This window comes from Primulina eburnea, chromosome 2 (genome assembly GCF_022965805.1).
Source record: "Primulina eburnea isolate SZY01 chromosome 2, ASM2296580v1, whole genome shotgun sequence".
In the NCBI taxonomy this organism is placed as follows: Eukaryota; Viridiplantae; Streptophyta; class Magnoliopsida; order Lamiales; family Gesneriaceae; genus Primulina; species Primulina eburnea.
In genome coordinates this window covers 43,218,872-43,236,951 of record NC_133102.1, presented here as the reverse complement: position 1 = coordinate 43,236,951, position 18,080 = coordinate 43,218,872, and the positions used below count along the sequence as shown (strand labels likewise).

The 18,080-nt window shown below is 34.5% G+C and overlaps 2 protein-coding genes across 2 annotated transcripts; one reads left to right on the top strand and one right to left on the bottom strand.

Moving 5' to 3' along the window:
* The first annotated feature begins 284 nt into the window (after window positions 1-284).
* Window positions 285-8,602, top strand: LOC140823399 (SKA complex subunit 1 homolog). The gene is given in 10 exon segments (XM_073184718.1): window positions 285-523; window positions 619-743; window positions 1,074-1,186; window positions 1,275-1,344; window positions 7,276-7,343; window positions 7,486-7,501; window positions 7,503-7,592; window positions 7,686-7,715; window positions 7,959-8,072; window positions 8,343-8,602. Coding segments are annotated over 10 exon segments (801 nt in total). The 5' UTR covers window positions 285-426; the 3' UTR covers window positions 8,421-8,602.
* A 715-nt stretch (window positions 8,603-9,317) lies between these two features.
* LOC140823398 (Golgi SNAP receptor complex member 1-2-like) lies at window positions 9,318-16,058 on the bottom strand. The gene is made up of 6 exons (XM_073184717.1): window positions 15,846-16,058; window positions 15,204-15,400; window positions 13,202-13,291; window positions 13,043-13,114; window positions 9,749-9,878; window positions 9,318-9,497 (listed from the first exon to the last, which is right to left on the bottom strand). The coding sequence occupies exons 1-6, from the start codon at window positions 15,964-15,966 to the stop codon at window positions 9,400-9,402; spliced, it is 708 nt and encodes a 235-aa protein (XP_073040818.1). The 5' UTR covers window positions 15,967-16,058; the 3' UTR covers window positions 9,318-9,399.
* Between the last annotated feature and the right edge of the window lie 2,022 nt (window positions 16,059-18,080).

The window sequence follows — 18,080 nt, the reverse complement described above, 5'->3', positions numbered from 1 at the left end:
CTTGTGTCAGACGGTCTCACGGGTCGTATCTTGTGAGACGGATATTTTATTTGGGTCATCCATGAAAAATTATTATTTTTTATGCTAAAATTATTATTTTTATTGTGAATATTGGTAGGGTTGACCCGTCTCATATATAAAGATTCGTAAAACCGTCTTATAAGAGACCTAATCTTAAATTAATAATCAATATGATAAAAGAAATATTTTTGTAATCTTTCGTTACAAATTTATGGAAATAGATATCTATTAAATAAAACCTCGATTTTTATAATTCGAGAGTGATATTTTAGTAAACCAAAAAAAGGGGAAAAAATCAAAAGGCTTGTCTTAAGCTGTTTCCCTCCAGAATATTTACGATGAAGCAGAAAATCGCTATTTCGCCCAACACGATTTCTTCCATGAACTGCGGACCTGCAGAGAAGGATGGACGTGAAAGAAGCGGGAGCTTCCCTCGATTCTCTGGTTTCCCAGTTCAACTCTCGAATTGCGGAGCTCCAGCAGTTTGTGATAGCCCGAAACAGTGGGGATTTTGATTTCTTCGTGATTCAAGTTAATGAGAATTCAAATGATTGTGACGATTCCTTTTATTCATTTTTCCCCTCTGAAATTGGACAGTGTACCCGGCCAGCAGCATCAGCGATTTGTCAGGCATAGATGCAGCTTTGAAAGGTATGGAGCTTCAGGTTCACAATATTAAGGATCGGTTGCGCGACGAAGCTCAAGCCATCCCCAAAGCTAAGGTATTTCTTACTCCGATCGCTTGTTGATACGCGCGATTCTGGTTGATATATGTTTGAATGTTAGCTAAGATGGTAAATGCCGTTGCAGATTGAATTTAATTCTTCTTACATGTTGCAGTGCTGAATTTTGTGACAATTGGATTTGAATTTCAAACTGTATTTACCAAAAAATAAATTAATTAATTAATTGAAGCTGCTACTGACGATTTGGCAACTCCGTAGGACAATAAAAATTTTGGGTTTTGTATATTGTCACTTATTAGTGGTACTGATGGAGTTGACAAACTTATCTATGAACTGATTTGAGTAATTTATTCATTGTAAGTGCAGAAATTAATTGAGGCAGCCTTGAGACAGCAAAAGAAATTGGAGAGCGTTTCGGCTTGTATTCCATCATATATACCTGAAAGAATTACCAGTATCAATACAGATACGAGCAAATGGTATTGTACAATTTGTTGAAGCAACAAAATTGTCTTGATGGATTAACCGGTGATCTTTTGTTTCCTTCCTTGATGTTATCTGTTATAGCATGCAACCAGAGATCAGCCAACTAGATCCTAGAATCGAGTCTTTAAAACTTGAGGAACCGGCACCAAAAGTGAGGAGCCTCTCACATACTTTACTTCTAATTCAATTTTTTTATTTACTCATTCAAAATTTTCTCGGTGACATGTGTTCATGAATTTAGTTTTGGGTCTAGCATAATTGCCTAAGTCAACTGCACAAAGCTCAAAGTGAGTGCACAGATTTGAGAATCTTTTCAAATTCCCATAATGAGAATAAGATTATTTAATGGTGAAATTATGATATTAAGAGGATGGGTTTAATGTCACTTAATTTTCAAGGTGATGTTGACTATTTTCATCTCTCCTTAAAAAATGTAAGCATAAGAATAACTTAGAAGTTAGAGACCTTGAAATCCTCATTATTTTGATCCTTGAATATGGAAATGATGGAAAAAATGGGTCGTGAGACCTTCCACCTCCCTATTACCAACTTACATTCCATGTATTTAATTAGTGAAGCAATACTCATCTAATGCATGTTGTTATGATGGTGGATGTTACAAACTTTTTACATACTTGCTATGATGTGATACAATGTAGACTCTTCACCTACCTGGCAATATAAAATATTAACTATCCTTAATATGAAGGATTTATTGTAGCATTTGCGTCGTAATCAAGTAAGGTGTTTGGAATTTGAAATGTTCGAACGAAAGTGTAGCAAAAGTTATAAAGTTTGTATCAGTGTACTCCACAATATTTTGGTCTTAATTCCTATTAATTTATAGAGAAATAAGTACATTATAATATATTTCAAAAAATTGATTATAATTGTGACAAAAACACAGTAGCCTTTCAGATTCCAACATAAAGAAGGGATGATGAGACTTTTCGCATTCTTGAATTAATTACCCATAAATAGGATCCAAATTCTAACACTAAATTATGATCCAATCTTCTCAAATTTTTCATAGTAGAACTTATCTCATTCTGCACTAGTACGAGCCTACGAGGCAAAGACTCCAAGAGGCAAGGAGACGAAGAGTCTGAAAGAGGATACAAGTGCAGGAAAGAAGAGTTTGGTTTCAAAAATTACGTTAAGAGAATACTTGTGTTGTAACTAAGTTTTAAATTTCTGTACGTTCTTGCAAAATGTCTTCTGAAAATATATTTTTATGAAGTTACTCTTTTTATATATGTACAAAGAGTAACTTTCTTGTGAGACGGCTCAGGGTCAACCCGATCAATATTTAGAGTGAAAAATAATACTTTTGTTATGAAAAATAACGTTTTTTCATGGTTTTTGTTGGGCAATAGATTTGTCTCACAAAATTAACCCATGAGACAGTCTCATGTGAGTTTTTTTTTTATCAGAAACTAATATATATTATATTAATTATGTTAAAAGTTTACAATACGAGTGGATGAGCCATCCAAGAAATTCGAAAACAACCCATAAATGTAACTTGTTCCACAAAAAATATAACACCAATCCCTAATCAAATCAGATAAAAGGTATGTCCGAAACTTTGGTACATTAATCGTCCACGTCGCCACCCTGAATCTTATCTTTTCCCAAACCTCATCTCTCGATTCTTCTTTGTCACTGAATAATCTGTTGTTGCGCTCCAACCAAATCGACCAAAAAACACAGTGAACGATTATGTACCAGAAGTCTTTGAATCCCTTTCTTGTGAGAAATTCATTCTCCAAAATGAACATATCTCTTGACGATTCTGGAAGTGTCCACTCGAAACCCAAATGTTGCATTACCTTGTTCCAGACACTAGTCGTGAATGAACAGTGAAGCAAAATATGATCCTGATCTTCCTCGTGTTTCTTGCATAAGTAGCACCAATGTGGATTCAAAACATGATCCGGCCGTCTCCTCTGTATGCTGTCACAAGTTTGCAATTTTCCCAAAGCTACTATCCAGGAGAATACCTTAACTTTTTGTGGGATAGGAACTTTCCAAATGTTGTAATAGTAAGGAAAAAAAGGGTGTGTACCACTCTGAAAAAAAGATGAGTATAAAGAACTGACAGAGAAAACACCGGATGAATCTCCTAACCAAACCCTGACATCCCCAGAACCCACACTCAAAGATACTGACTCTAAAACCCCTAAAAGATCAGTGAACTCGCCCAACTAGACATCATACAACCCTTTCCTGAACCTAATATCCCATGAAATGACTGAGTTGCCTTGAGTACTGGACACCGTGAAGAACTGAGAAATAGGTTTGTCTCTGACAGTAGATAATAAATAAATGTGAGGATAAACAACTTTGAAGGACAATAAACCCACCCACCTATCCTCCCAGAACCTAATGAGATTCCCCCCCTTGAGCACCGTACTAATCAGTGTTTGACAAGTAGAAAAGTAGTTGTTTGCATATGTTAGAATAACTAGCCAACTTGTGGTTTGAGCTTTATTGACTCTTATGTAAAAACAGTCTTTATTTTAATAATATTACGGTTTATCCGATTGTGACAGTTACTTTATCTGTACACCCATACAAGCTGCATAGATAAAGTCCTTGAATATACAATAGGTACCATGATGTTTGTCTCGCAACGTAAGTTCATGAAACTCATTACATGTTCCTAATCGAATCAGCCACCCAAAATAATGATAAAGGTCGCTTGAGCTTAATAATGACATCTGTTATGTAAATGTTATGGGCCCACAGTGACTTCTGAATTAACAAGCCCAATAGCTGAAGAGACAAACAAGCCTCGGCCCAAGATTGTAAACGTATACGTTAGAAAGAGGAGGGGAAAGACACGTGAGAGAAATGTATAAAAGAAGAGGGGGTTAGCTAGAAGGCATTCAGTTAATATTGATAGAATGAGCCACTAACAGTTTGTTAGAGTGGGAGAGTTGGTTGTAACAAGAGTTTGTTATTTCCATTTACATAATATATTATATTCTTGTGTTCCTAATCGGAGGCTCCTAACAGTAAACGTCATGTTTCATTGATTAAGGCATATAGATGTTCATTCATACAGATGAGTGATCATTTGATGATGCACTGAACAACTTTCTCTTGGACTGTCCAAGTGATTATCACTTATCGAGTGGAAAAGTCTACGGTTATGGTTATACACCATTAGTTTTTTTACCTAGGACAACATGGAGATTCTGTGTACTAGCACTGCAGTTTGACTCTCTATTGAGGGTCATTAGGTGGTGAGTTTGGGTATAGTTTCAAAATACGTAGGAGCCAATGCATCGTAGTCGGAGATTCATCGTTTGCTTACAAGTGAAAATATCATATGTGATCTGATGAGTTAATAGTCCGACAAATCTCTTGGCAAAGTAAGATATGTGTTTTGGGGAAAGAAGTTCTCTAGTTGCATATTCGATGCCACTATTATTACTCGAAGATATATCACATCGTTATCGAATTCATTTGCAACTCTCGATATACCAATGATTGCAGATTCGATCCAGATATATGAGTTGAAGGGACCGTACTGTACTAACCATAACTTAAGGTTTTTGCAGACACTATCAGCGATACCTAGAAGATCACGGGGCGATGCTACTAGGCGCTCTTACCATGATCCGATGGGTGCAATTAGACTTGAGTTCTAACATTCTTGATCAAGGGGTTGATGAAAAGAATGAGGCTGATTAGGGCAAGCCCAGATAAAAATAAATGCTATTCTGAATCACAATGAAGTTGTGAAACCATGGCTAGCTGTAACCTTTAACCATTGAGGGTCATACAAATATCAGATTCTCCCGTTGAGATATTCAAGTTCAAGGAATTGAATTTAGCAACTGTAGTTTGATGAAGATCAAAAAGATTGCTTATAAAGGAGCTTATAAGTTGATTTCATATGATTGAAGATGTGGAAATTAACTTAACAGCTAATTAAGTTAGGAGAGTTGAACTGTCTGTTTTAGTGAAGGAGTTTACGAAACTAATAGCTACCAAAAATGGATCAGTGGAAAATTTTGTCCTTCGAAATTTTCATTTCTATTATATGAATACGATTTGTTCCCTCAACATATCGGTCTTGTCTGACCGTCGATCGATGTTATAATGAGTTCACAATTATTTATTTAGTGAACTTAGAATCTCCTAATTAAATAATGATATTAGTAGCGGTGACTACCAAGTGAAAAATTCTCACGAAATATTTTAAAAGAATCTAGAATATATTAATTAATTGAGTAATTAAATAAATTTTAATTAATTTAAAACATAAAATATATGTGTGTATATAGATATATTTATATATATATTGTGTTATCAAAAGTTTATTATGATTTAAATATACGTGGTATTTTCAAGAGTAGAAAATACATACATGAGAGATTTTCAATAATGGAATAGCAACGTTCTGATCCAATTAGGATTCTTGATTTAATCAAAAATCAAAAATTATAAGTATTTCATTAAAGGTTATATGAAATAAGAGATAAATTTTATACCAATTTGTCTCTCCTTCACATAAATTTTCGGCTCTCCCAAATTTTTAGAGAAAATTTTCGGCCACTTCTTTCCGGTGCACTCTCCAGATTTATGAAATCCGGCAATCCAATCTTGACGCAAATTCATGTAGATTTCTAGTGCAGTCTACAAGGAAAATAGTTTCTGATCGTGAACCTGATTAAGAGATTGAACAAAGTTCATAGAGAAATACAAGAAGGACTATCTCCGCTTAAAATCCGGAATAGTTCGATGTCCAGTGTTTAGATCACAAAAGTAAATATTCTAAATGCCTTATGAATGTTTAATCATACGACGTCCAATGAACGTTTTGAACTGTCAAAACAAAAATTTTAAACTTTCGTTGTTACTTGGGTGCTAGAAAACAGTACTCCAACAACATATACAACTCTGACTGATTGGGCGACTGGTAGGTTGGGGCATAGATTTGACCAAATAATTCGTTATATTCTTCCCTATTTGGTGAGATAAATAGTCAGGAACCTTGTTGTAGATACAACAAACCATTTCTATTGTGGGCTACTTGGCAGGATAAACAGATCAGTTTTATATCAATTTGCATCAAAGGGAAGCAATAGCTTTTATGTGCCAATGTGACATAAGTTCCTGTCCTGTTATGTTATGTTTTGACATTTCAAAACATTGAGATGATACCTTTAACATAGCCTTGGTCATATGTTGTATGTGTGTATCTATCCAAATTATTCGCAGATGTGAAATGATACTTTTGAAGTTATTGATTTTAAAGTAATATGCTTGTAACTTAGTTGTATCAATAGAAGGCTTGTCATTTTGATTCTTATCTTCCTGTCTTCTTAGTTTGTGTTTCATTTATTTTGCTCAAGAAAGGTTGTTTTGGATTCATAAATATGCTCGAGTTGAAGTAAAATGTGTTAAGAGGCGCCGATCTTCATTAAAACCTCTTTTTGATGATTTTTTCTTCTTTCTTTTGAGGATTATTTTGATGATTTCTGTTATGAAGCTTTTAATTTAATTTGTTACCATCTTTGAAATTGTGTTTCTGCAACGTAAAATACTTCCACTATATTAATGATGATGCATTTCTGATTATATGGATGAGATGACACGAGGTTTTTTTATCTTTGAATTCAAGTTTGAATTTGGCATATAATTGTGTTATACTGCTAGGCTCATAGTCTCACTCAACTTGAGTTGATCAACTAGCTTTAGACTTTTGAAGCTGTTATCCGAATTGTACTGCATACAAATTAAGCAACAGTGATTAGCTCCTTGTTTTAGCTTTAGCAAGGAGGAGAAAATGTGACTGAACTTTGGTTTGTCATTTTCTAGTTGTTGCCTGCCTTTCCATTCTCTCAAAATGTAAGCTGATCAATCACTCTATTCCGTTTTATCAGAGCTGTCACTTTAACTGAGTCAATCTTAAAACCGACAGAGGTTGGATATTTCTGAAGGACTTATCCCTTGAGCTAGCAAAACTTGTCTCTTTTCCCCTGGAACGGGATGAACTCTGAAACTATGATGCAGTAAACAAATCAACAATTTCAAATATTTTCATAATTCTGGCTTTTGATTTCAGGAGAAAAAGGGTCGGGCCCCCCCTCCAATGTGGTATATTACTGGCGACGAACTGAATTCCTTGTCATCGTAAGTGACTTACATTTTGGGGACACCGTTGTTTCACTGCATCTGAAATAAACAAACAGCTAAAACACGTTATAATTATTTTAAAATTTCATTATATATCGAGCGTGACTTTTCCAATGGCTTTGCGGTAACTAATCTGTAGGTACATGAAACAAAGGACTCACTTTGGATAAGGTCAATGCTGCAATTGGTGATATGGTGACATATGCTGAAGCAAATGCCCAGCTTATTACAGCGCCAAGAAAAAAGGTTATATTAACAATTTTTTTTATTTCTCTTCCTCAGTGAACTTAAAACAATTCTTCAATGCTGACCGGTTTCCTGATTTCTTGTGTTGTGAAGCTGACAGAGAATAATTTGGACCGAGCTCTGGTAAGTAATTCTCTTCATTTGGACCGGTAGCATTCCTTTTTAAAGCCATGATCCTTGAGGAAGAGATTGATTAGAGACGCGAGTCTTTTTGGCTCTGGGGCCTATAATGGAATATATTGATTTAAAATCGAGTGCAGGAGGTTCAGATTTTATCGTTGATGATATAGACCTGATATAACTTATCAGATAACTCACATGTTTTCGTTTCTTGGTGCAAAAATACTGATGTCTCAACATGTTCAGGAATTACGCGATATTGCAATGGTGGATGCAGTAAAGGGAAAACACTTCTTCCTGGAATCTGATGTTAAAGGGCCTGCCATGAAGCTTGACAATACGGGGAAAGCAATATTGACGGTTAGTGATTCTTATTCACTGCATGAACACCTGATTTTCAATAACTATTCATAAGATTATTCTGGTTAATTTAAGGTTCTAGTTTGATCCTTGTCCTTCTACGATGTATCTCAGCCTACTTGAAGGCTTTGTGCCTAAGATATTTGCTCCACTAATTTGCTCATTAATTTTATTCGCATTCATGTTTTGTTGGCCCTTCCCATTCAATGAATATCGCTTCATCAGACATGAATCAGTATATCCATTTTTTAACTCCTTTTGGCCTTGCAGGTTCTTCGCCACCTCGGTCGGATAAGCGAGACTCGAGTTGGACATCATCGTGTGATCATCCTACTGAGACCACAATGACCCATTTTTCTGTGATTGCTTTATGCAGTAAAATTAGTATCAGATGGGCATTCATGGAGTTCCTCACATGCGTCCTACTGGTACTTTGACGATATTTTACGAAATTTCAAGATTTTGAGGAGAGCTAAGATTCAAATATCTAATACAGTAAAAAGATTTTTTATTACCTATTTACATATAAATATTGAAGCATCTGCGCATTACATTGTCAACACACACACACACACACACACACACACACACACAAAACACATAAGATAAAAGTGAAGCCCAAAAAGAACTGAAAAATTTATTCATGGTGATAACTAATCGAGGATAATGTCAATTACACATTTCATTGTCAAGTACTTGTAATTCGATGATATTTTATTAACAGTCACCACAATTTGGAATATATCGATACATATAAAATGTGAAATATAATTAATAATCGTTCAGAAAAATATATAATTGTGAATATGTAAGGCTTATTTCTTATTTTTATTACAGAGGAGAGAAGGGGAGATTAGTAGGCTATTCTTTTTTGGAGTCAAGACACTTCAGAGCTTGAATCTGATCACACAGGCATGTCACACGGTGAAGTTATGTTATGCTTGGATGAATGAATTTGATTAAATTTCAAGTCAGTCAAAGAATTTAAAATCAATAGAGCGAAAATCCAAAATCTTAAATTCATCGATCCAAACACACTATTACTATTTAATTATCTTGATCTAGTTGAACTTCAAATTCGATTATTTTTATAAACACTACTTTGTTTTTTTTTTTTTATGGTAACACTACTTTGTTTTTAATTTATAAAATAAATTGATTTTGTATGCATTGGTATGTTACCGCTAAGCAAGATTATTTTATACGCAAACATATCGTGGCTAATAATAATGTGCTAAATAGGCATGCAAAACTCAATAACCTTGATGAGAATATTTCTACACATAGAGAGAGCATCATTTTCATTTTTCAACAACAAAAATCTAGTTCACTTTGAAAGCCAATAAATGATGAGAAAGAGCGTACAAGCAGCGATAACCGCAGATAAGATGAGCGTGTCTCTTGACTTCTTTCTTCTTATAGAACCTGAAAGGATCGATTGATCACGATATCAAATATTGGTCTTCGATACATACTTGAGTAGTGTTATTTTACGAAATTTCAAAATTTCTGTGGAAATTAGCAGAAAGAAAAGCTGAAAGTTGAATCTTGTTTGGATAAGTCTGGAAACCTGATCTTTCAACCATCTGGTTGAAATCTAAAACAATTGTCGCGATAGATAATCGAGAATATGAATTTTCATATGAAGAATCGAACAATGGTTGCTCAAAAATTACCGATTAAACCACGAATCACTGGATACTTGTCGCTGAGTAGTTTCACTTTTCCTTGAACGTCACTAAACAAGGTCCTTTGAGAACCCAAGGCAGTCCTAGTAGCTTGAGCTTGACTTATAACATCATCAATCTGTCATAGATTGGTAAAAAATTCCTTTAAGAAGCAAAAACATGTACGACGACCTTAAAAAGCGTGTATAGCCATTACAACAACAATGACAGACAGCATCACACAAAAACTGGTGATGTAAATTAAAAGAAGGAAACATGAAACGGGTAATGTAGAAATGGACAAAGTATAAAAGTTATTTCAATATGTTATCGGACAAAAGAGGTAGATTTATAAGAAGGCTCCTTTTTCACAAATAAATCCCTGCTGGGTGAGTCACAGATGTAACAAAAATTTCATCTTATTGTCCAAAAATCGACTTGAGATGTATGCATCCTTGGGAATATAGACCATGAATAATCCTTTATCCACCATAAGTACAGGAGAAAATCAATTCCTTCTTCGATCAAGTGAACCCATAAAGAAACAACACAACATTAACAAGACCATTTATTAATGTTTACTCGCCAATGGCGTTTTTACGTGTAATTAGGAGAGTACAATTGGGATCATAAACGAACAAGTGATGGGAAGATCGATGCTATGATCACAAGAAAGCATGAAGGGTATTGCAACCAAAAGTCAATAATATACTTGGTACATCCAAGAAACAATATAGCACTTTATAAAGCTAAAGTAGTTCACTTTTACTTGTACAAATCAAATATAGTAGTCTTCTACTCTCTGAGTAATTCTATTCACTTTCAATGAGCAAACGTGTATTCTATGAAATTTAATTACACTAATTTAAATAATACCAGTGTTGAGTAGGAGTAAGATGAGTCGAGGACTCGAGGTCAATTGAAAAAAACAATTGAACTCATGCTCGAGCTTAACATAAAGAATCTCGAGCCGAATCTCATCTTACACCTCTAAAGGAGACTAATGTTATATCTTTAGAAAATTCCAAACTTTTACTTCCCCACTCAAAACTATTGAGTTGGTGAATCAACCAGCTCAGGAGCCATATGTGTTTGCGATATAACCTTACACCCCCTCACGGAGCCTAGTATTGTAATGTCTTTCAAACTAAAAAAATCAATCTTTTTTTTCCTTCTCAAAAATGATGACTCAGTAAACAAGAAAAAAAGGAACTTCAATTGAATTTCACATCAAACAAAAACTTGAAATGCAGAATACTATTTTAACCAGGTTAAAGAACTGCAGGGTGCTTGAAACAATTACCTTGAATGTGATGCCTAACAATTTATATTCATTAATTACGGTATTGACGGTGTTACAGAAGTTAATAAGTATGACGATGAAATATTAAGGTGTTCAGCTAGTGAGGAAGAGATAAGAGTTGAATCAAGCAATGACAAGAATCCAAATACAACCAGAATATGCACACACAGGACCGCGAATAGGCTGAGCAAACACATCCACACACAGAGATGCCATGGAGAATTGTGCCAAAAGTCATTTAATCCAATACAAAAAGGAAGGATAATTCAGATACACGTATTTCATATCAGAATTAAGAGAAAAGAAGAGAGATCAAAGGTTAAAATTTAAACTCTAATATTCTTTCTGATTGTCAATCCCAAGGCCAAACCAACAACATATTCTAATTCCTTGTAGTAGGGCTTCAGATTTTTTGTTTCGTACTTACAATATGTTTTTAGATTTTTTATTTTTAATTAAAATGTCACCTTCTTCTAAAAGTTATGCTTTGACCCTTACCCTGTGAGCGCTGCTTTCAATTGCTGTGTCCAGTCATTCCAGGCGCTTGCCTTTCATGACAGTGAGTTCTACACGGACAGACATATTTATTTCTTGTCAAAAATGTTACCTACGTGAGATTTCAATACCTGTTACTATAAGATTGGATACAAGAGATCGAAGTTTATGTTCATATGATAAAATTGTTGAAATGATTGGGAATTACAGGTTGTACCCGGGTTAGCGTTAAAAATCATTGGGGTCTTTTTGTTGAATTGCAGGGCTACATTGAGGTAGTTCTTTACTTGCAAATGTTTGAACTGTAAATATTGAGTTAGACAATAGCATGTTGATACTGTGGTAAATATGGTATGGCTACATATATAGTTAACGAGGATCATGTCGGTAATTCAAAATCATAGTAATCAACTTTCATGTTGTAACATTGCTTCAAAAAGATCTTTCAAGAAGTAAATTACATGGCTGCAGTTGAGCATCTGGGCTTACAGGTGCATTTACGTTTTTATGTTACGATCTACGTGTTTATGTATAAAAATATATGGACAACCAACAATCAAATCAGATAACATATAGTAGCCACATCCATTCATGCTGGTTTTACAATCATACAGATGTTCAAATATGCTGAGGACAATTGTATATAGAAAATTGAGTGGCAATTCCATTCAAAGTACTCGGCAAAGCTAAGGGATGGTTCGAAACTATCTTGATAATGCAAATTAGGGGCATTATTATTATGAAATGTATGGCTGTTTTGAAAGCAACAAACTGTGTGTTTTTTAGGAATCTTGTGACGACAATACATTGTCAAGAGTAGGAATGGGAATGATGATGTCTTCATTAGAAAATAATGAGTTGTAATGTGGGGTTATTAGTTATTGCAAGTCGATGTTGCTTTAACGATATTGTTATTCAGATAACTTGTACTACATTAGAGCCAAGGTAGTATGTGTTCTAAGGTTATAGTCAGTATAACAGAGTGAGGGGAGATACCAAGGATATCCTAAAGATTTTATTCTTTTTTGGTTGCTATTGTAACATCTCTTTACTGATTGTTTGGGAACACCAATTGAATTCTGGTGGCCCATGATATTTTTATACGAGATTTATAGGAATTCAGATTGATTTATATTTGTCTATATCTGAATTCTGACCAGTAAATATGAATTTTGAATGGATATTAATATGAATTTGGAGCCAATGATATCATGTATTATGGTAATGAATTCAGAATATGAAAGTTGGGGTTCTGATTCACATATAGTTGTTCCCCATCCAATAAATCCAGAAGGATTTGATGCTTATAATTATCTGTTGTTCCTCATAGCCAATATAGACATTAGCTTTCTTCGCAGTACAGTATGGATAGCCAAATCCATAACATTGTGGAAGCTCCTCTAAATACAAAGTCATTTTCAACCATCACAAACAAGTTGTCAATTCTGTCACCAAATTCCTGATGAAAATGTTAATGCCACAATAAGAAGTTTTAAAAATCTTACATGAGATATGCTACCATGTATGGCTGCTCTTTCCCTTAGTAACTGCATTCTTGGAGATCCACTCCCAGATGCCTGCATAAAATAAAGCTTGCAGCTATCAAAAGGCATTTGGAAACAATTTTGTCACAACCAGAAATCAAGAAATCTTAGATTTCTCACCTTGTATTCACTAATGTCATCTCTCACAGAACTGAGAAGCTCTGCATGTTCCTTCATTGAGATAATATTTCCCTTAATACGCTTAAATTCCTACAGAGTATCTGAAGTCAATTCCACAAACATAAAAGCTAATACAAGGGTACAGCAAATCATTTTCAGAGACCCATGCACCAAATAGATTAAAAAAATCAGTCATAGAATCCTGAAATTTTCCAAAAATAAGACATAGCAACTTCAAATCAATTGTAGAGATAAAAATAGGAACCATGCGAAGTTCACTTCACACCACAATGTAAAAACAAGTTTTGGAAAAAAAGGAAAAGGATATTAACTTCATTGTTGGATATAGTCAAAACAAGATAGGTGCCACTAGTACTGTAGTGCATGCCAGTGGACCATACATCCTTGGATGATTTTAAACAAAAAATGACAGATCTATAAGCATTCGTCGGTTAAAAACTTATCAACGGTCTCCTAGAAAACCTGCAGATGCAAATAGATCACAAATGGGCCCAGATCAATTGGATCAGGAATGAGTTGGAGAATGAAGATCCAGACAAGCTAAGAGAAGTAGGTTACATCGAGTACAATAGAAAAGCACGTGAAGCGAGAAAAATGAAAAAGCGAGGGCTAGTTAGAAGGGGACATTCTGTTATATCTATATTATATTGTTAATGTTGAAATGATTAAAGTAACTAACTTTGATGTCATTGTGTGTTTTTTTTTTTTGATAAACCAAATCATATTCTCAAATTATAAACATATTTATATCTATTTAATAAAAATATCATAACAACCTCTTTTAGTAGATTTTTATCTAATTTAAAACTAACATATCTAATAAATATTTTTTTATTTTTATCTGTACTTTTGAGTTTTTAAATAATTATATCACACATAATATTAAAATCATTAAAAAGCCATTTTTAGAAAGAAAAAAAACTTAATTTTATTATTATATCTAGATATTTTATACAAAAATTATTTCACACGAAATTAATTTAATATATTTGTAAGCATCGCATAGCAAGAGACACGGCTCCAATCTGACATATCTTAGATTGGCAGGTCAATGGAAAGAGTAGAATTGAAAAACTTCAATAAAAGTGGTTATGGACGATATCTAGATCTTGTTTCAAGATATGACATTTAGGAAAATCGCTTAATTTAGAGAAATGATATCTATGTAGTCGACTCCATAACTAGCGAGAATATGTTACGATGATGATCTAGATATTTTACACAAAAATAATTTAATATGTATGTAAGCATCGGGTAGCAAGGGACACTTTTTTTATTAAAGGCTAGCAGGTGCCAAGGATAGGAGAAAATGTTCGCTTGTAGAGGACAAGGCTCTGGGACCATTTTTTCTTGTTGGAGTTGTGCAATTTCTTTATTTACATATCCAAACACAACGAAAGATGCTCTTAATATCCAGGGACTTGGTCTCTCTCAATTAATATTGTCTATTGGTATTTTTATTAGTCATTTCTCAGAATTGAAAGGGTGGTCACAGCAAGTTCTCTAGCACAGAACCACAACACGTGCACCTTTGCACAGTTAAGTACTTCAAGCCTAGAGATTTCTCTCAGGAATGAGAGGTCAAGAACCTTTTCAAGATAAGCAGTACAATATATTAACCTACGATATACAAATATGTCGATGCAACATAAATGGTACTAGTGTTTGATGAGTATCCAACGAAGTAGACTGTACTTGGACCAATTCCGAATATTTGCCACATTTAGATTACAAAATAATTAGACAAAGATCACAAAAAGGTCAGTTAACCTCCACTTAGGATGATATGAGCATATCAACTCCGAAAGTAGCTGCTCTGTATTTCACTGTGGTTTTAAGTAGAGAAGGCAATATAATAGCAAAAGCGAACATCATTCCCCCATTTTATTCTTATTGTTGCTTAGTATACAGAGCAAAGGCTATAGTGCAAATCAAAAGATCACAGTTAAAATAACCCGGATAACATGTAACAGTAAACAACCTGGGTAAACTCATGTAGTATGTCCCTGTGTCTTGCAAGTTTTTGAGTGACTGAAGTGGTCTGAGCAGCAGATGCAGCACATCTACTCATCGAATCATTTATATCCAGAAGCTTCTCAAGTAATGATTGAATCTCCATTTCCATAGACTTCCATGACCTGCTGGACCCAACAGTCGGTGAACTAGCATCCATGTAACCTGGGAACCCGTGAAAGCATCAGAAACACAAGCACCACGCTAGATGATAAACATGAATTTACAAAGCAAGTGTTTCAAGAGCCAAAAAGCTAGAATTATATTCTCCCAATTTGGTCACAGATAGCACAAATAACCAACTCACACTAGAAGTCTTTTGCCCTAAATTCCATCACCCCAGTCCAAACCACGCCAATGCAGCCCCATTTAAATCCAAAATACTTAATTAAATTCATGTACCAACGTATAAGTATCAATGAGGGAAAAAAAATGATCGGAACTCAAACCGATCAGGCAATCACAAGTCCATAATCCACATACAGAACGTCCCACACAACACTTCTCATAACTATAGCAAGACCAGAACTTACACCAAGGGAAGAAAAAATAGACGAAAGAATTCCAGAAAATCGACAGGCCAGATGATCGAACAACGAGAAAAACTCACCTCCTTGTGTGAAGCGAGCACCGAGCTTAGCATAAGAGGAGAGCTTCACATCGAGATCGCCTTCAGTTCTCCTGGCCTCTTTCCTCAGCTCCTCCCAGCCCGACTCCTGCAGAGCATCCATTGCCGCCGGATCTGTGCGATTCCACCGGTTTCCTGGGAGATGTAATTTTGGTATAGTAAGGAACTGATGATTTATTTATGAAATGTACATTTAATTGAACATTTTAAAATTGCTTAACTATTATTTATATAAAAATTAAATCTCACCATTCAAACTATGAGTTGGCATATTCTTCATTTTATTAAAAGAGTGATCTCTTGTTAGACGGTCTCACGAATATTTATCTATGAGACGGGTCAACTCTACCGATATTCACAATGAAAGTTATTATCTTAGCATAAAAAATAATATTTTTTCATGGATAACCCAAATAAAAGATTTCTCTCACAAAATACGATCCGTGAGACCGTCTCACACAAGTTTTTGCCTTATCAAAATTTATAACCATAAATAATAATGCAAATAAATCTTTCAAAATATATGATAGATCGTACGATGTGTGTCAAATGTTTATAATTATTTTACTTTTAACACATACGTCAGTTCGTGTGACATATCAAAACGTTTAAAATTATGAATTATTCGTCAGTTCGTGCCATACTTTGTTGTCAATGAGCAATTTTTCAATGTAATATCCTTTTTCAATGTTAATAAATCGTATCGATTGTTCATCCACGTTCATGATGAGACAATTGATATGTTATACATAGGTTCAAAATTCGATTGCACGAACAAAATAGTATTTTAAAAGCTTCAATTTGTTTTTTAAATAAACAAATAAATAATTTTACTAATTGTCATGTAATAATTAACTTTAAAAAAATACCCGTCCAATGTTAAAAAAAATTTAAAAATTTGCAATTAGCATAATTTATTTTTAAAATTTAAAAACAAATAGCTGATGAAAAAATATTATTTTCATACATCAATTTATATATCGATCACATTCAATAAATTATCTTTGCATTGATTGATTCGATCAAATCAAGGGGGGAAATGTTTCCTTTTTCTACCATCTTTCTCCTTCTTCTGCTTGCTTCTGCAAGTGTTAATGTTTCTTGCAGGGAAGAGCTGGAAGTGGTGAAAATGGTGAGAGAGGAGATGCGGCATGCAATAGCTACTTGGGCTGATATCAGGCGGGTCGGGTCGGAAGCGATTGCTCGGAGACGTACGAGACATGGAGCCGAGGTCGGCCTGGATAGTTCGGGCTGAGACTTGTAGCCACGATGATGGTGTGACCAGCCATAACAGTTGTGTGGTGGCGGCCCGAGTTGAAAAACATTAAAACTAAAATACAAAGATAACCTATTAATTAAAACTAAAATTTATGGGAAATGACTAAAAACACAAAGACAGTGGATTAAAATTTAAAATTAACAACAAATAAATGATTAAAATGTCATTTTCCTTTAATTTATTTTAATAGTATAACAAAGAATTCATTTAAAGTTAGAGGTTTTGTCATGTGGGTTAAACCAAGTTCTTACGTAGATTTCATAAATGTGTGTCTAATCTCCCTTTTAACATTATAATTCAGGGGTAGAGGAAGGCCGCTAACATCTTGGAACTCGGCCAATTCAAAGGCTGATCTCGTAGTTGCTCAGGATGGCTCAATGGGTGGAAATCGTCCCGAAAGGGCGATAACATACGTGAAATCCGGCGTATGTAATGAGAAGGTTGAGATCGTTAGGGATTTGAAGAACATTATGGTTGGTTGGCGATGGTGTAGACAAAACTGTTGTGACAGGAAACGGTAATGTGCAAGAAGGGGAAACCACTTTCAGTTCTGCTACATTTGGTAAGTACATATATTATCTATTTCATGGTTATTTGAGTAGTTGATACGTCTTATAGAATTTTTCTGGCATCTTAAATAAATAGATAGTCTTGTTTTTGTGTTTGTGTGTAAGATGTTTCCGTATCCATTGTGACGTCCCATCTTTATTTTCGAGCTACCATTCACAAGCTCGAATTTGAGCTCTAATTCAAAATCGAATCGAACTCGATTTTGTTTCTTAATTTATTCTTAACATCCAACTTGATTCTAAACATGAAATATGTCAGTAGTTGCATCTACCTTTCAAACTCACATTCGGCTCATTAACTACCCGAGTCAAGTTTATCGAGAATGAACTAAAGAACTACAGAATGAACAGATACATAACCACCCACTA